At 40.9% G+C, this 20,385-nt stretch overlaps 1 protein-coding gene across 3 annotated transcripts in view; it reads left to right on the top strand.

Moving 5' to 3' along the window:
- adarb2 (adenosine deaminase RNA specific B2 (inactive)) overlaps positions 1-20,385 on the top strand; it is a 333,076-nt gene that overhangs the window by 303,275 nt on the left and 9,416 nt on the right. For all 3 annotated transcript variants that reach the window (XM_034706696.1, XM_034706695.1, XM_034706697.1), the window contains 2 exons: positions 3,572-3,740; positions 9,922-10,103. In XM_034706696.1, the coding sequence (XP_034562587.1) occupies positions 3,572-3,740; positions 9,922-10,103 (351 nt within the window). The remainder of the gene's footprint in view (positions 1-3,571; positions 3,741-9,921; positions 10,104-20,385) is intronic.

The raw sequence follows: 20,385 nt of genomic DNA, 5'->3' as shown, positions 1-20,385 counted from the left end.
TATGTTAACAAAGGCACTGGGTGTCATCCTTGACAGCACATTATCCTTTCAATCACACATCAATAACATCACCAGGACTGCCTACTTCCATCTTCGTAACATCAATCGTCTCCGCCCCTCCCTCACCCCTCACACAGCCGCCATCCTTGTTGGGTAAAATAACACAACACCATATAGTACCTGTCATGTTGTAGTGGTAGCACAGGTATATAGTTTCAAGCCCACTTCTAATACACCAAATTTTAGGATACAAAATCATGCTTCAGTCTGACAACTCACATTACATAGATTTGAGCTGTTGATTGCAACGTTGTCATCTAGGCTCTGACCTCATCACTCTTTACAGTTTTATTATTACATGCAGAAACTGAGGGGTGATGAGGTGATATCTTAAACCCTTGATCAGAGTCTGCAGGTGGATGCTGGGGTGGTGGTGGGCTGAAACTTTGAGCACAGCACCTATGCATAGCCGGAGCAAGACGGGGAATCTTGCAGCTTAAAAAAAGACAGCCAAATTGAATATGTTGGTAATTTGATTGTGAGATGACATGTTTTACTAACTAGGTAGACTTATTCGAAATAGTTTGTACTACACTACTACTAACAGTCATATTTACATGTACCACCATAGATTCATTTGCAGACCATTCCCAATTGACAAATCAGTATTTGGTTTGTGAACATGCCTTCACAGATCTTTTCAGGAAAAAAACCTTGATTAGTAGGGAAAAGTCGTCTTATTAGTTTAACGAAAGCAAAAATGGAGTCACTGCCAGATGAGTAGGTTGGTAGTCTGAAAATATTAACCCTGAAGTACCAATCCGATTCACCCATCCCTTATTTTTATGTAACAACCTAACTTTTCTCCTATCATCCTCTTCTTCGAGTCAGTCAGATTATTTCCTCAATCATATATTCTTGAAGCCAGTAGACCGCTTTTATTTTTTCAAACAGAGTCAAGCATCCTATTTATGTCACATCCCTCTTCAGCCTCTTTTAAGCCACGCTGTGCTGACTAGATGACATTTTATTGCTTACCCACTGAAAATAAATTGTTTTGACGATTTGCCCTGCATTTCTCCGCTGGCCTACCAGCCTAGAAATGTAATCTGGACTAATGTGTATATTTATTAATTTCCCCCCTCCTTTTATCACAGTTATTTAGCCCCATGCAAATACACAAAATACTGAGATTTCCATAAAATCAGTAAGGATGGATGGAAAGAGAGAGAGGGAGAAAAGATGAAAGTAGAAGCCTTTGAACCTGACATTTTTGGTCATTAAACCTTTTAACTGTTCTGCTGTACGCTCTCAGAGATTAGAAAATTACACACTACATTTCCCTTACTGTTCTTAAACACTTTTGAGCTAGAAGTCGAGGCTTAAATTTTAGCTGCTGTCACATCAGCCAGAGAAACAGCCATGGAGGAAAGGAAGAGGGAAGGAAGGAGAGTTTAAGCCTAAAGAAACAGGATGTTATTAAAATAAAAACAGTGATTAACAACATGTCCTCAGTCTCCCTTTAAAAGAAATATCACATTTTAAACTCACCAAAGACAAGAAGAACAGTAACTACATAAATCTCGTGCCCCTGTTCAGTGTTCTCCCTGAGATTGTCTTTTTTCTATTTTTTATATGACTTTAAATAAAGCCTTATACTTCATCAGCATAAAGCTCAGTGTATAAGATGCACTTTAATAACCATTTTGTCATCTAAAAAGCAAGGTTACTCAATGGTAGGACCAATGTTTAATACAGACAGAGGTATTTATTGTGCAAGGTATTTTACCCAGAATATGGTGCTTGAAGAAGCAAATAAACGCTTTGCGATGCGACGTCCAAAGTGGACAAGTCTAGTAGCGCCACTTTTTAACGTTTTTCTCCCTCATTAGGTTGTAATCATATATTTAAAGAAAACTGTGGTATTATGTGAAGTAAACAAACGTTCTTGAGTGCTGGTTCGATTGAAAAAAATCTAAATTAAAGACAATAAGTGGCTAACTGTGGGGGGTGGCATTAGTCTCAGGTCAACTTGTTCACAGCTAGTGTATTTGTCCATTCACAACTGGCAATTCTACCACAAGCTGAGCTCTTCTACTGTACAGGTAGCTGGTAGCTAATTGATATCAGATGGTTCTAGAAAGAGCTACACATCTGCATAGAATGTACACATTGCTAAACACAGTTGAAGTCTTCAAGCAGGAACACAGTTTAAACTTTATTCTCTTGTGGGTCCACCCAAAAACGACTCTAGCCAGCACACGAGTTAGCCTTCTAATTGGTTTTACTTAATGCTTTACTTTTAATCATCCTCTGGACCAGATATGGCAATTTATTGTTCTGAAAAATAAAATGATGACAACCAAATTGCAACAACTAAAGGCTTGGAAAAAATAGCCAAATCAAGTCATGACAACACCACAATCAAAGGCCAATGCTTTAAACCAAAGGGTTAAAGACACAAGTTATGTTCTGTCAGTTACATATCAACACACCTAGGGCTGGGCAATACGGCCCAAAAATAAATAAAAAAATCACACCAAACTCTATGTACAGTTGTATTCAATTGTCTTTTCCTTCTTAAAAAAAAACTACTGAGAAAGAAAAATCCTCAAATGGGCACCATATTGTAACCTTAATTACTGCACAACGTACATTTTTGGAATATTTTAAATACTTCAATAACATTTTTATTCACAGTATTTAAAGTATTTTTTATGTAACATTTAAGATGCTATTTTACATACACTTGCCATGTGAACATTAGTTCCTACCTGTCATTGTTTCAGGAGGGAGAGCTATGAATGTGACAAGGTAAAGTTAACCAAACCAATTCCAGGCGAGGGATGAGAAGTGACTTTCACACTGTGCGTCTTTTGGGGAGAAACTCTTCAGTCACGCTGACAGCAATGTCTTTGTTGTGTGTGTTTTTGTAAGAAGTAAATGAGAGGAAGGGTGTGAACTTTGGGAGACCAACAGGAGTGGTGGAGAAATATCAAGAGAAAATCTAGATTTTCATTTCTTAAAATCCTTCAGAAAAAATCAGCTTTATCGATTTATTGCCCAGCCCTAAATATACCCTATATAAAGTATACCAAGGGTGCATCAAAACCAAAAAAAGGTGTCTTTCTACCCCTCCAAACTGCAGACACTCATCATCCAGCAACAATCAGTCAATCACTTATTTCATTAACAATTAGACAGCCAGCCGTCCTGAGATAAAAGATTTAATTCCCTAAATGAAGCTGTTGACCTCATTTAAACTTCTGCTCTGAAAGAAATTGCAGATTTTATCCTTCACTGGAATTGCGCCTGTCATCTGATTAAAATATAATAGAAATGTTTCGCCATTCATCTGAATCTATGATATATCTTTAGTTAATTTGAACAGAAATCTTCAAAATGAATCTTAGCTGCTGGTTGACAAGATTAGATCTGCTTTGTGTTATTTAGAAATAACAGACTTCATTATTGGATAATTGAAATGGGTTTCCAGCAAAGCCGTGTAATAAGATATGACATAATGTGCAGTGATGAGACTCAGGCTGTGATTGTGTGTTTCGGTTTTCAGTGCATAGCAGCAGACACCTCATGAGAAAACACCGCAGCCACCTGAGGACCAAGATCGAGTCAGGAGAGGGGACAGTGCCGGTGCGATGTCGGGGGACGGTTCAAACGTGGGATGGCGTTTTACAAGGCGAGCAGTTAATCACCATGTCCTGCACTGACAAGATCACCAGGTCAGTTGATCAGATTGTTCCTTTTAGGTGAAAAACGTTCCTCTTCTCATGGTTTTGAATTTGCTTCTCTTTAATTTTATACATGTTTTGTACAAAATCCCAGGTCTTTGTTGATAATCTCACTCTTTTTAGTTGTTTGCCACCTGCGTACATTTCTAAGTAAGGAACTTTTTAATATACAGGTTTACATTTCAAGTTCTGACATGAGTCTTTACTTTCTAGTTCTCAGAAAACTCTTACACATTTTGGCCGTTGGATGTCCAGATTAAAGTGGTATAATAAAACATTTTGGCAAAAGAGGAAGTAGAGCACACATTTAACATTCAATTTGCCCTAACTATTTAAAAGAAACAATACTACACTAATGGTCATCCAAAAAAAAATAAAAAAAATTGTTGAAAAGTTTAATGATCTCATTTTCAGAGCATAGTGGTGCAACTTTTCACTTTTCCATGAAAATAATGACTAACAAAGTCATAGAAATGTTATTAAATGTGTTATTATTAAATGTTTTTGGATATTCTCAGAACTGTCTGGCTGATGATGATAAATGCCTCACAGGATGCTGGTCAACTTTTGATAATCAAGGTGTAGCGTGCTGTAGGCGATTGAAGACTTCCAGCTAAGACTCTGTTTTCCGTGCGTCTCATCCAATTAGTAACTTGCGAAACGACCATGTGTTTGGATTGAAAGAGAAATTAAATTCATCCATCCAGATGTGTTTGCAAAATAAACACTGTCATTTCTTTTTTCATTTCATCCCCCAGAGGCGTCTATTCATCTGTTTCTGGTGAGTCTCAGGCTGTTTTCGAAACCGCCTACTGATTTGGCCAAAATCCAGTATGTAGTAAGTAGTATGGGAAAAAGAGCAAAATCTGCTGTATGCCAAAACTCCCCGGATGTCTACTGATTTGTGAAAATTTCACAGTATGCATCGGACCAGTCTGCCTCACGTACTGTTTCCCACAATACACAGCGCTCATTTTGCTTTTTGCTTTTTCCTCCTTTTTTGGTTGCTTATTATCAAATTCCATATAAACCACTTCCTAACTTTTTAAATCATAAGTGATGCTACAGAAGCAGTTTCTCTATCAGCTTCGCCGTTGTTTACTTCTGCTTTTCAAAACCGGAAATTCAGTGACATCTGACCCAGCATACTGCAACACAGATCGAACAGAACAGTGATACTACATACTAAATTCAAACACAGTATGTAGTAGGCAGTACCTACTGCCTACTACATTAGTAGGTAGTATGTAGCAGGCCATTTCGAAAACAGCCTCAGTTTCGCTGTAAAGAGAAGCACAGAGGCTTCACTCTGGCTTACTTTAGAGGTATGAACCTGAAAAAGCAGCTCAGTATTTTTGTGATTTTCTTGTGGTCTGTCCTCAAGAGGAGTAGAAAACGACTTTTAAAATGTTTGTTGAATGGAGGTCGGATCCATCATTTCTGATGCATTCCAGGAAGTCAGGAAATCTGAATACTGATTGTCTATAGTGACACAGCATCAAGCAGACTGGTGTTTCAGTGTAAATGTTTGATCTAGAACAGATTGTTAGCAGCTCTTGCATGCAAATCTATTTACAGAGATAGTTAAATCATCGTCAGATTACCACCAATATGAGAAATTAGACAAGCCTGATATTAAGTCACAGTCTTTCTGATGATGGTTTTAAATACGGAAGTGATTGCTGTATTCAATTTTTTCCCGCACTGTAAAGGAGCTTTATACAATCCTGCAAAATGAGTCACCAGAGGGTGGCTGTTCTTTTTATCAGAGAGTGTAAACTACAAATGTGAGCTGTTGTTTCCTCAGAATAAGTTGACACACGACACGCAAATATAAAGCCATAACAGACAATGTGATCAGGTCATCCTCTCACCCAGGAGGTCTGCGGCCTGCGTAGGAGACGAGTAGTCAGAGTATTGATAGAAGGGTTAACTTTATGAGCAGATTAGCTTCCTTATGAGACAGACTGATCTGTGTTTAAATAAAGCTTTTGAAAACGTGGGGTCTGATGGTTACCTCAGTGCATGTGTGTGTGCGTGTAAGAGCATGTTTGTGTTGCCCTGAGCCATGCTGGATGGGAAATCTTTGGAGTCCTGGTGATGACTATTGATTTCCCATATGTGACTCTAAAGGATAATCCCAGTATAATGAATTAGTGCATTAATAACGTCATTGTTTAATCTCCAGATTTGTAGGAGTGACGCTCACCCAGCGAACTGTGGGACATGTATTTATATTTTAGCAGTCATATGGCAGTATATGAGGGCAAACCTATATTTAACCCCCTAATTTATATAAATAACCACGTTTTTCCAGTATATGTATGTCAGTTATTTCCTATTTATTTGTTTGCTGTTTTTCCTGGCAGCATTTGTAGGACAAACAAACACCACTGAGCTTGTGTACGTTGTAAAATAGTGATGTATGAATGTATTGTGGACATGTTGGCAGCCCGAGCAGGACAGACGGAGACTCTAAATCAGGACAGCTTTGCTCTCACGCTTCATTTTCACACTGTCCTCATGTGTGAGGAGTGAGGCATCCAAGTGTACGCACCAGAGCATCTTTACAGGCAGAGGGAGACTCAAACATACAAATACACACCAACACACACACCGAGAAACACACATGCATAGTTATAATCCGTTACAGAGTTTTAGTAATCTATTTCATCTTTATATTCCAAGCTTGAGAAGGTGAGGTACACTGCCAAAACATTTGGGGCTCTTCCTACTCCTAAGTCATAAAGCCTGCCTCCTCCATGCTAACAGATTGAACATGGGCCAAATTATAAAATCAAAATACAGGTCAAATAAATGTTTCTCAAACATGGTTTCTGTCATTATAATTCGTTCTTATCATCCTGATTTATGTCTAAGTGTGCATTTATTGACATGTGTTGTTTTAATTAGTTATTAAATGCTAAAAAGAGGAGATGTGACCTCATGATTGACAGCTCCGTTGACCAATTTAGGTCTGTAGGAGAGAAAGTGTGGATCATTGGTGTGGCAGCAATCACCTCAGGGTGTGGGGTTAAAACACAATTATGATGTTCAGGTGTGAGTGGGGAATAAACATGTTGAGTCCAGGGCTTAGTTTGTATCTTTATCCAAGTTGACTGACATACAAATTAGAGCTAAACTTCTTTACACTGTCATCTGAAGGTGTGTGGTTCTAAATAGAAAGTAACAAAACATACTATTTAGCTACTCTGGCATATATATATCTCACACAGCAGCTAGTAAAACACAGAGCTTATTCTCTAACGTACAGCATGTTAGCTATTAGCTTTAAACAACACAAAATTAACAATAAGGCTGTACATCAAGTAATTGAATCGTGTAATTCAATGCTATAAGTACATAAGTACTAAAGAAATGCAGTAATCTGGCTGAAGTAAACTGTTATGCTATCAATTAGCGATTAGCTCAAATCACGTTAGATGCATATAACCAAAACATCACACACACAAAATTGCACAAGCATAGTTAGCATGAACAATGCAACACATGAAACTTCAAAAATTACTAACTTGCGTGTATCATGGACGCACACTCGGTAGAAAAAGTCTGTCACCGACAGCTTTAATCTTAATGCTGAATCTAAACTTGTCCAGGCATGCCTCCCTGCCTGTTCTCGAGGGATACGTTGTGAGCTGGTGGTGGTTGGAAACTCGAGATGTCCCTTCTAAATTACTGTTTTTACAAGGTCGATAGAAACATGAAGTTAGAAAAAGTTACGTGGCTTTTTGGGGTCACTATGTCCCTGAGTGAAACCTGCAGACTAAGCTGTAAAGACTCTGGGATTACTCACACATACGTTTGCCTACTGATTGAAAACTTTTGCCACGTGACTATCCAATATTGTGCAATTAAGTGTATGAATGAAAATATGGAACAGCACAATAACCCCTCTTTCATGCTAAGCTCCACCAGGTGAGCTACCTGACGTGGCTTAAATCAGTTTTTAATATCGTCTCAGTTCTTGTGCCTGGGCCGAGCCTCACCAGGAACTGAACCCATGAATTCAGCTTAGTAAGCGTTGCACTGTGCCAACTGAGCCATAGAGGACTACAGCTGAGACGCTGAGACACTGAGACACGCACGCACGCACACACGCAAACGCAGACACACACAGAGGTGAAGGCTTCTCCTGTGGAGCCTCTGTTAATTTGACCAATTTGATTCAGTTGGCCCGGGCTGGAGATGGTGTGATTAAATCTACCCAGGTCACCAACGGGGGTGAAAGCAATTACTTTACAAAAAAATAGAGTGACGGGGGGAGGGAGAAGGGACACCCTGCTTTTCTTTCCTTCCCACAAATCCCTTCCACCTCTCCCCTCGTCTGTCCCTCTGCCCGCCGTGCAGGCCAGACGGCAGACGCACTCGCTTTGCTCCGCAGCCTCCTCTCTACGTTTTTTTATATCGGTGTAAATGATGGGTGGCCATCGTTAAAGTGAGTGGGTCACCGAGGGCCAGTTTATCAAGGTCAGGGTGGAGGGTGGAACCGAGAGCTCAGTCACACACGCACACACACACACACAGACTCACACACACACACTTTCACACACTCTCTCACACACACACACACACACACACACACACTGCAGTCTTAAAGTGATCCCCTGGATGCTCTTCTCGTCCTCTGTCACACTCATTTTGCAACCTCCCATTACCTTTTTATTCGCCCACTTCCTTCAGCTCCTGCACTTTATTACAGTTAGTTCAGCCTTGAACGCCAGGGATTTTAGGATCTTTGCTCCCATCATAAACATTTTTGATAATGTGCAATGCTTCACCTGATGATCCTAGCTTTGTTTTCTTAATCTTGGCCCGGGGAAGCTCCTTCGCTAACATTTGATTTGAAGTCGACAGCTGGATTTAATTGAGGGGCCTAAATGGCTTTTTATATAACGATGATGTTCTCAATTTCAGTGCAGTTTTATGCAGATGAACACATTACTTTAATGGTTGATGTTTAGCGGGGGGGGGAGAAAAGGATAGATGTACAGAGAGAGAGAGAGAGAGAGAGAGAGAGAGAGAGAGAGAGAGAAGAGGTCTCTCCTCTCTTTAAATTCACACACCCAAGCCAGATGGCTGCTTTTTCTTGCATGAGATTAGAAGATGTTTCTGATTCACGGTGTCGCTTTCTGGGTAAATTAATATTTCAGGCTAAACTATTTCTGTATTTTTTTCATGGAGGTGTGTGTGTAAGTGTGTGTGCTCCTCCTCTTCTTTCTCCCTGTTTTAAAGAGGAAGGACAGATAGCAAGTAAAGCGGAGGTAGGCGATGTTAACTGCGCGAGATGGAAAGAAGCCATAATGACTGATTATTAAGTCTGTGAGGAAAGAAAAAAAACAAGCAGAGGGTTTAACTGCATCCATGATAAAGAGACATTGATTAACAAAAAGAACAATGATATTTACATTAGAAGTATGACATGCAGGCTTTGATTGTTCCTGGCATAAGTTCATTAGTCCAGAGCAGCAGAGAGCATGCAGCTTTCTCTCTCTATGAAGGACAGGAGAGATAATAAACATGCTAATTATCATTTTGCATTCATAAATTAGCATCTGGTGGCTAAATAGAGAGGGTTTCAGCTGAAAGTGGCACACGACCAGCTGGCTATAGTATCAGGTGTGAGGATTAGCCTCACAGTGATTTTGTGTCACACGTGGATCTCTCTACACAAATCCTGAAGTGATCCACAAACCGAGCGGCGGGCAATCGACGCAGCTCTCCCGCAGTGCATTAACCTCTGTGGCACTGATGAATGCACACATGCTAATGTGTTGTTCAATGTAATGAATGCTGATGCACTGACCTTTGGCTGTGCTGTTGTTGTTGTTGTTGTTGATGGTTTGAGGACGTGTGTGTGTGTGTGTGTGTCTGTCAGATGATGTGTGCTGTCTGTCCAGGCAGTTATTCATCACGTCCCACATCAAGATAATGATCAAATTGTCTCCACCTGTCATTGAAGCTCACTCCCTTTTTTCCTCCTGCCCCCTCCCAAACCCCCACTCCTCTTTTTGCTGCCTTTTCCCTGATTTTCTCTCTTTCTCCCCTTTCCTCCGTCTTTCCCACACACACACCTACATTTCTGCCCTCCCCCTCCACCACTATACCTCTTCCTCCCTCACTTTCCCCGACTCTCTCCTATCTTCTCCTTTAGATGGAACATCCTGGGTCTGCAGGGGGCGCTGCTGAGCCACTTTGTGGAGCCAATGTACCTGCACAGCTTGACCGTCGGCAGCCTTCGTCACACGGGACATCTGAGCAGAGTTCTGAACCAACGGCTGGAACGAGTGGGCCCACTGCCTCCCTCGCACAGACGTACCCAGCCACTGCTCAGTGGTACGAACACAACACCGACTGTCAGGCTCACTTTTTAGAACAGAGAGTGCTGCAACTAGATAGGGCAGGATTTCCTAACCCGACACTACTAGTAAAAGTAAAACCATACCTGTTTTGGTATTGCAGCAACAGAAACAAACTCCTTTTTATTCTGCCACACATCCATGTGTTTCCTTCAGATCCTTCCTGGTGGTGCATTTGTGACAAACAGTTTGAGGTAAATGTCCACAACTTCCACATCCTTTAACTAGCCCTCAACTCTTGTATTGTTTGAACATTAAAGTGAGCAGTTACAATATTTCAACAAATGAATACAATAATATATCACTTTCATGTAAATTCTAGAGTCAAACAGCAAACTCTGGTATTTTTAAATGGAGACCGTGAACAGTGGTGGACAAAGTACACAGCTTCATTACTTAAGTCAAAGTATAGATCGTCCTGGTCAAATCTTACTCCAATACAAGTGAAAGTTGTTCCATCAAGTTATTACCTGAGTTAAAGTACTGAAGTACCATGTTTTAAAAATACTTAAGTATTCAATGTTCTTCTTATATAATCTCAAAACGTTGTATTTTCACAAATCATAAATGCAGTCAAGAATACATAGGAGTACATTCTGTTACATTATGTTTATTTAGAAACTATTACTTGAGATCTCTAAAAACTACACCATGGAATAAAAACAGCAACTAAGTTACTCCAAGCACAGACAACTTAGTTTGAAATGTTCATCTGGAATGAAACAAATGTTACATAGGTCATCACACTTTCTCAGGTTGGACAGTGAATGTTTGTATGTTTGGGCAGAGTGGGAAACAGGGAGAACATTTCAAACAATACGTATCATTCTTCATTTCAAAAACCTTTAACACGGGCTGAAGATATGGAAATGGGTGCTCAGGTGGAGAATTATAGAAATCATTACCACCTCTAAATGAACTGCCTGATCTGAGTGATGCCCTGTGTTTGCTCCACATTCAACCGTGGAGACACACGATATACAGGTATGACTAAACCACTGAGACAAACAGAACTACACAAACACATTTTACTGTCTTAGGGATCAGATTTCAGAAAAGAGAAGGAAATTCATGAGCTGACTTCAAAGCTAAAGTAGTGAGTAACTAGAGCACTGATAGAAATGTAGTGGAGTAAAACGTACAATAATTGTCTTCTAAATGTAGTGGAGTAAAACGTACAATAATTGTCTTCTGAATGTAGTGGAGTAAAAGTAATAAGTTCCCCCCAAAATAATACTCATATAAAGTACAGATAAAATGTAGTTAAGTACTGTAATCACGTAACTTTACTCTGTTACTGTCCACCACTGATCGTGAATGACTGATGAGTACAAAAGGTTTTAGAATTGCTCTTGTGGATGACTTCAGCCATGAAGAGACAGTAATGACAGCAACTTTTTCCATGTGGCAAATGTGCCTGGTCAGACTAAAAACTTCTTGTTTTTATCACCAACAACCAGCATGCAGTGTATGGAAACAAACATAACAACCTTATGAATGTTTGTGCAGAGGTTTGGACATCTTCCTTGGTTCTCCAGAGCTTTACTGCTGTAAAACAATCCAAAAATCTGTCTTACTTTTCAGTCTCACTTTGTTTTCATTAGGGATGCTTGCTCTATTTGCTACATCACTGTTTCTCAACCACCACTATGTCTCTTTCTTCTGCTTGCAACTGCCTTGGGTTACAAGAATGACTTTGGATGATGTTTGTTTCATAAGCATCCTTACTTGTCAGTACTATTGCATGTAAATAAGGAGGCTATACAAGGTTATAAGTATTGAAAATGTTGACAACCTTACAAAAATCAAAATTCTTCCGGTCTAGATGGTGGTGAAATCTCGCTCACAGACAAACTACTGGCAGGTCATGTAACACGTGATGAGTTGTTCAGATTGTGTAGCAGGATGAAATTAAGGGTTGATTATTGGCTCTGAGGAAAGTTTCATTTTAAGAATTTTGCACAGGTAGATGAATACTACCGTGGTATAGTGCTGGGTAGGTCATGAACAGTTGGAGCTTTTTCACAGTGAATAGCTGCCTCTCACTGTGCGGCATATGCATCACAGTGAAAGATCTACAGGGGACACAGCAATTAAACTCAGTGTAAATTCTTTAATCTGGTAATTTTAACTTTAAAACAAAGTTGCAGGTAAAAGAAAACAATGACGCCTAATTAATTCAATAGAAATGCAGCAGAAAAAGCTTATAGCTGTTTAGGTTAACCTAAAACTAATGCAACTAACCAAATCAGGAGTTTGTATGCTGGTTGAAAGATCTACTTGGATCTTATTTTGTTTTTCTCTTGTTTTTCTTATTCTCTCCAGCTAAATGTCAGCCTGCGCTTTCTAGCTGTGACATTCCTCTCTGTGCTAAATAAAAGCACGTCTATGTTTTCAGTTGGGGCCTTTCCATACAGAGATCCTGGGCCATATGTATACAGGGTCTATTTTCAGAGGCTCCTGTTAATAAATGTGTCAGCTCACAACAGATCACACATGTACCACCCGCACACACTCACACACTCGCCTGACAAACTCCACGCTCCTCCACAGTCACATTGTGCCAGCCAGACAAGCAGCAGCAGAGAAGTCGTCTGGCACGTCTGCCTGAGGGGCTCCGTCGAGACCCCGGGCGTTCGTTTGTAGTTGAGATGAATGCTGGAAGAGGATCTGAATGACACCCAACTTGTCGAGACAGAATCAGACGTCACTTCAGATCTAGGCCAGTCAGAGCGGCACAGCGACACACAGATGTAGGGCACATTTTATTACCAGGGATCACTGATAAGAACAAAGACAATCACACACCCGGAGCAGGTCATATCATCTGAACTGCACACCATGGATCATCTTAAATCAGACACACACTTCGTATACTTTTATCAGGTTTAAGTGCTCTTCTTGAAGGGCGTAGGGGCTCTTTGTGTTGCGAGGTTCTGCTCAGGGTAATTGGATGTGGATGACGATGAACATCATTTGAGGCCCATCTTCATCAAGATTGATAATTGTACTGGATTGTCCTCTGGTGATGATGATAGCTGGATGAATTTATCGTTGAGTCGTCCGACCGCGGCCTCAGAGAACATTTCTCATGATTTGTTCAGCGCCTGTTTGAATGGAGTCATTTGACTTTTCTGGGGTGGAGGTTTGGGTTTCAGATATCAGTAGCTGCAGATGATATTTGCTGAATGGTGCTCAGGTACTATCGATTCATCATTCATATTTAGTTATTATACTCATTTATTAACTCTGAGTATGATATATGTCACCGTTAGTTCATCCTTTGTGTAATAACAGTGTGGGTTTTCTGAATGAACTAGAATAACGCAGCAGAATGTCCTTCACAGCATTTATTCGCCCTTTTTTTGGACAGTCAGGTCATATTACTGTCTGGAGCTGCCCTTTCACACATGTAGCACACAACAAGAGGTTGTTTTGCATCTGATGCTTTCTCACGTACTGCATGAGATAAGGAGAGAGCAGGTGACTTTTTTCATACCCTTGACTTTTTTTGCACTGATATCAGATTGTGTTTGTAGGAAAATATTGATGATCCCAACATTAGGTTTTGTGGTTATGGATTTGAGATACATTCTAGTGACAAAGTCAGAGTTTTTGTTTATTTTGTGGTGTGTTTAAAGCTTAAAGAAGAGTGTTCTTAAGAAGAGTCCAAAATCGTACAATTACACTGAAAATACAAAGCCCTATAGGTCAAACCTATAAACTCAATAAAAAGAGACTCTACAACCTAATTTCCAATAAGTATGCACACTGTATACAATTCTGATAAAGGCAGAATTTCATGGTTTTCAAATCATTTAAAGCCTATATTTGATATTAGTGCAAGGACAACATATCAAATGTTGAAACTGAAAAATTTAGATGCTTTATGAAAAATATATGCTCATTTTTAATTTGATGCCAGCAACATGTTTCAAAGGAGTTGGGACAGGGATAATGATATACTGAAAAAGTTAAGTAATGCTAAAAACAAACACCTTTAGGAACATCTCCCAACTAATGTGGTTAACTAGCAGCAGGTTAGTAACACGACTGGGTATTGAGAATTTAGTCTCAGAGGGAAGGATGGGAAGAGGTTCACCACTCTGTGAGAGACAACATGAGCAAATATTTCAACAGTTTCAGAATAATGTTCCTCAGAGTGAGATATCAAAGAATGAGTGGATTTCATCATGTATGGTTCATAATAAATAAAAGATTCAGAGTATCTGTAAACATCTCTTCACAAAAGGGACAAGACCCAAAACAAACTCTGGATGGTCGTGATCTTTGGGACCTAAGGCTGAACCAGATCAAAAACAGACTGTTGTGGAAATCACTGCATGGACAAAAAATAACTTCCAAAAACCATGGTTTGTTAACACGGCTTGTCGCTGCATCCACAAATGCAGGTTAAAACTGAAGCATTCAAATAGAAAACCATATACGTTGTGGATTTTGTTCTTAGCTAAGGAGATCACGAATACAAAAATACTGATGTATGTCAGAACCTTCCTAAAAACTGCCTACGTACGTTTTGAGAGTAGGTCAGCTAATCCCACCTAACATCAAGTTTAAGTCAAGTTGAGCTCAGTCAAGACTTGCATCCCTGGTGTATAAGTCTGAGTCGAGTCCAAATTACCAGTGAAGTATCCTAGTCCAAGCCTAAGTGGAGTCTCCATGAAATGTGGATTTATAAAGAGGAGCGCTGTTTTACTCTAAACCCTGGCTGACTGTGGGACCTTTGAGATGAGTAGAAAACACATTTAATTTATTACCTTTAGATTCTGACTTATCCTGTCAGCATCTGTGGAGGTTTAGTCTATAGTCAACTGTAGCAACATTAAAACTTTTAGTAGTTAAGACACTAAAATGTAGAAACAGGGCCTGTTTCAAAAATACAAGCACCTGTCCACGATGTTGGTTTCTTTGTGTTGACAACATATACGACATGTCCTTCCCTTCAAACGCCCTCTTTAATGAAAACAGAGGTGGCCTCAAATGTCCTTCCAAACACTCTCCTCTGACACACCTCACAATGCTATGTGTTTTCAGTGTGTGTGTGTGTCCAAACTGTCAGATCTTTGCACCAGCAGTATCTCTGAGCAGCTCCAGTCTATTGAAGGGTAGAGGGGTAAAGGCAGGGAGGAGAGAGGAGAAGGGGAGATGGACAGACGCTGGAAATGGCCCTACACCAAATCAATGTAATCACAGCGCTTATCAGACAAGCATTCAATGTGAAGGAAGCCCAAAAGAGAGAGAGAGCTAGAGCGAGAGACAGGCTGAGGAGGAGAGAGGGAGACAGCAAAGGAAGGTTAGGGAGACACAGAAAAAGAAAGCTCCCTCCTTCTCCTTCTCCTTCTCCTCTCCACTCCTCCTCTGTCCTTTCATGGACTCTGATGAGCTCCTCGGCTTTTGTGTGTTGGGGGTTATTTAAAAGTATCACCCCTGCAGGAAATTCCCGGGGATCGCAGAGCTTGCTCTTATCGCACAGAGCCAAAGCAGCTGCACCTGAACCCCGAGGGCTAAACACATCGATGGACCAACTTGTCCTTCACTCTCGTCCTGCTGCTCACGTCCACTGCAGCGAGAACACAAACTGTGACCGGGAGTTTGTCATTATTTCGGAGAATCAGAAGAAAAGTAGACACAGGAAGCTTTAATGAAGGTTGTGCGTCACCTAAGGAGTTTTGCATTGAGCCCTATGGTGCGTTTTACAGCTACAGCCAGCTGTTTTTGCATACTCAGAGACTTTCCCCGTTGAGTCAGCCATCTTGTTCCGTGGTTGGAAATATGTTCGCCTGGAAAGGAAGAGAAGAAAACTTGAATATTTCTTGTTAAGTGTCCTTTAAAAAAGTTGGCCGCGGACGACAACATACAAGTATTACAAATCAGCCAGTTCTGATTGTGTTTACTTACAATCAACAGCTAGCTTAGCATTAGCTTTTTTACTACAATTTTGCGGGATGTAACAGCCTCACCATCGTGCCTCCAAGATTATAAATCCTCCAAAGTCAGCACAAAACCACTTTTGTAATGGTATTTGTTTCTGCATTTTGGAGCATCCTTGTTCTTTATTTTCAAAGCGTTTGGGGAAATGGGGAGAGAAAATGATAAACTGTATCACATGGATGTGGCCTCAGTGACGTCACCCATTGGTTTCTGAAGCAGAGTTATAAAGCCTAGCTTTCTAACATAGCGGACACCATGGGTGCATCTCAAAGCTCTTAACTGCAGTCTCCTCGCTCCTCGGACGAACCGGAAGTAGTTACTGACGCGCCATTTTAACTTACATCCCAAAGCTCTTAACTCTTCTGTAGGAGAGAGGAGACTGATCGGAGGAGGGATAATCGAGGAAACACGAGAGCAGACTTCGCAGACTGGCACAGACACGCCCCCTTATTGAATACCTCTCACTGATTGGATGCTGCAGCAGCTCGGACTTCTCTAAAACTTCCCATCACTTGAGTTTAATAATAGAGAAAAGACGGACCTTAAAACAGTCACTAAGGGTGCCCTGAAACAGATCATAAACATACGTCGGTTTCTAAACAGTCTGTATGTGATGAGCTGAGATTGAAAAGTGTTTGATGTGAGTTTTAAACACAAAATTCTGAACGCAAAATCATAAATCCATAAATTTGATGCAAGGAAACAACGCAAGGATGGACGTTAAGAGCTTTGAGATGCACCCCATTTAAGAAAGCTGACTCAACCTTTTTGGTCAGCCTAACAAGAGGAAAGGAGGCAGAGTTAAGGTAGGCCTTTAGTCTCCTAACTAATAACTACAATGTGCCTGCCTGCCAATCAGTCAGCCACGGCCGTTATTATGCCTTATAATGCAAAAACAATAAGCTTGATATCTTCAAAACAGTTTTTATATCAGGCTATAAACATGTTTAATTCTGCTGTAAATAAAGACCTTTTTACATTAGCGTTAATGGGACACAGCCAAGTTCAAGTGGAAAATTGCAGTTTTGGTGCACTTCCACATTGACTTCATTTTTTAATATCCGAGGTTGCCGCGTGGAGAAATGTGACTAACACTGTGTTATTGAACGTATGACTGCTTTACTTCTCACAGTGGGAAGAGGTGGAGTCACACTGTCGATATTATAAAACAGTCAGTGTTACATGGCTCTTCATCACAAATATGCAGTGATGGTCAAGTTTTTCTCCATCTCTTTATCACGTATTCACTCTGTTGTTATAATTAATATCTAATCCGTGAACTCTTAATGATGTTACGATCACCTGATCAGATTACCTTCATCAGCAGCCTTCTAGAATTTAAATCCAACTATCTATGCTGCTGTCACAGTCAGAAGGCAGCAGCACACACTAGCAGCATTCACAATTTTTTCACACAATTTTCACCGTGACTTCACCTCAGCTTTTCCCTACCAGTCTCTTCATAAAAAATATTCACATGAAGGTGTGACCTAATGTGGAAACATAGCAGGAAATGTTCAGGAACATCCAAAGTGAGCACGTGAGGTGTTAATCATGGGAGTGGTGCAAACCCAGAACAGGTTGAATAAAAACATCTGAGGTTGAAGAAGGAGAATCATTTTCACAAGAACAGTGAAGATGTCTTCTCATGCTCTGTGTCTCCACTGCTGCTCACCCTTTGCGAGGGAACCCTGCTGTCCTACTGTAACACAGAGCAGATGCAGTTTGTACACACACAAACACACAGGATATCCTGCATTGTGTCTCTGCAGCAGCCTCAGATATTAATCCTTGTTATGTGTACTGTACTCTTATGACTCCCATAACCAGAGGCTTTAATTCTGCCTCTTCATGTCTCCCTGAAGAGGAATTGATCAAGTCCTCAATGAGGGAAAAATCAAATTGTCTATTAGAGAAACAGAGGAGTGAAGTCCATTGAAGGGATGAAATGAGGCATGAATGGAGCGAGAGAAAGGAAAAGGCAGGATGGATCGGGGGGCCTTTTGTTCAAAGTGGAGCGTCTCCACGAGAGAGAGAGGAAAGATGGGTAATAAGAGACTCTGAGGATTGTTACTGTGGCAGGCGATTCATTCCAGCTGCGCGGAGCTGCAGAAAAGACGAGCAGGGATTGGTGAATGGAAGAGTGAAGACGGGGGGAAAGAGTGTGGCAGGCGGAGAGATGATCTGCAGCCGTGTATTGTGGGATTGTACATCAGGTATTGTACTGTAACAAGCTGTCCGTCAGGTGCTGAGATCAGAGGAGAGTGTTGTTCAGTTGTTGCACAGGATTTGTCTGCAGGTTTAAAAGAAGGTGCTTTAACGTTGCATGGTAGAATAAATAACTGAGAGGAAGCTGAGGTGATGCCTCTCCTCCCTGAACATTTTCACAGATTCACTGTGGATATAAAGCTGTCAGACTGTGTTAGCAAGGGTGCTTCATGTGGAGTGTGTTTGTGGCATCATGACACATATTTCACCCAATGTTTCCTTACCTTTTTAGTACTATCAGCAGGTAAAACGCAGCAGCACATAATGTAGTGTAATACAGTGAAACATCAGACAGTTCAAGCTTCAAGGAAAGACAACAGATCAGTTTTTAGCAGTCATGGTAAAGACATGAGTCAGTCAGGTTAATTGCTACGGGTACCTATCATTAGCACTTTTCTCAGCGTATTGATGCAAAAACAGTGAACACAGAAGTAGAGTAAAAAGTAGAAAGCTAATAAACAGCATCTTTACCCAGCTTTCTTGCTAATCTCCCAGATGTGCACCTCCGCCTGTTGACACTGTGGCAAAAGTATTAGCTTCAATTAGCATCCTAAATTGGCCTAACATGGACGTAGTCTCTGTGACGTCTCCCGAAATGTTTTGAGATTAATGATGGTGGGAATGCCAATTCAACCTAACATTCAGTCAAACTAGAAACAGGCAAAGAGGTGGATCTGAGGTGCACCCTAAGGTTGCTTTCACACCTGGATTGTTTGGAGAAGTTGTTCCAAAACTGGGGGACGTTTCTCTCCTCAGCTTGGGCCGTTTGCATGTATGGAAACCATAGGCTGTATAAATAATGGACGTAGTATCCATGAGGTCACCCATCTGTCCCTGAACGCTGTTTTGAAGACAATCGGTGGCGGCAGCCATATTGGAAATGCAGAACTCAACCAGGCATAGTGTGACGTAAAGGGGTGGAGTTTGAGCCTCCTAGCTAACAGCTATGTGTTCCTGACCGGGAGTCAAGTTAGTCATGTCCTTATTTGGGCAAAATCTTGTAATCTTAATGTCTTCTGAATCATCGCATTAGAAGAAATTCCCCCCCTGTACAGTGTGTGCTGATAGAGAAATGAGCTATCCAGACTACACTCGTTTTTTGAACCAGGCTGTAAACATGTTTATTAATGCTGCAAAGATCGTCTTTTTTGAATTGGCGTCTATGTGGTTTCCGGTGTTCCTGCAGCTAGCCTCAAGCGGATTCTCGATGAATTGCAGTTCATAACACTTCCGCAAGGGCTTCATAGTTTGAGACCGGAGTTTGCCGCTTGATAGAAACACAGCAGTGGCACACTGATGAGAACAAATCAAGCAAGATGGGATCATCTCTGCTTGCTTCGAATGGAACCCTGGATCGGTTTGTTTGCGGTGAGAGCGCAATCAACCCAGCAAACAGAACAAACAGCTGCTTGACTCATCACACTCCAGCAGTAGGTGAGGTAGTTAGCATAAAAATAGCAACAGGCTAACTTCATTCACTGGCTACATCCAATTCATCATCAGTAGAAGAGCTAGTGCTCGGCACACCAACCTCACAAGACTCGGCAACATCTACTGGTTTAGTTCAGAGGGTTTGGTCCTTGATTCAGAGGAATTTGTCCTCATCGCTGGAACCTCCACTTTCACCAAGCTGGTCTTTGTCAAGAGTTTTTTGTCCAGTTAAAGCTCCTCTCTCCTTCATGCACTGACTCACAAGTTTGTAAAGTTCTGTATCTTTGTGAGGGGGCTCCAACATTTGAAAATATGCTCAGATGCCCGGATGTTGATGAGGCATTGACCTCCTCACTGCTCCAAGTCAACCCACAGCTCAGTCAGCCGGCTAACATTAGCTGGCGTCTTGGAGCCCAAAATGCAAAGTGCAACCAGGATGCATGACATTTGTTGACCTACACAGTGGAAGAAGGAGGCTGTGACATAATCATATAAGGACAGCCCTGGGTTGGTGTGTGCTCGGCCCCATTACAATACTACAGTACGGACAGAAAAAGACCTGAGGGAAAAATATAACAATGGATCATTTCATCATCTGAATGTTTGAT

This window comes from Notolabrus celidotus, chromosome 17 (genome assembly GCF_009762535.1).
Source record: "Notolabrus celidotus isolate fNotCel1 chromosome 17, fNotCel1.pri, whole genome shotgun sequence".
In the NCBI taxonomy this organism is placed as follows: Eukaryota; Metazoa; Chordata; class Actinopteri; order Labriformes; family Labridae; genus Notolabrus; species Notolabrus celidotus.
Note: the sequence above shows the minus strand (reverse complement) of the source record. Positions and strands in the feature narration are given on the sequence as shown.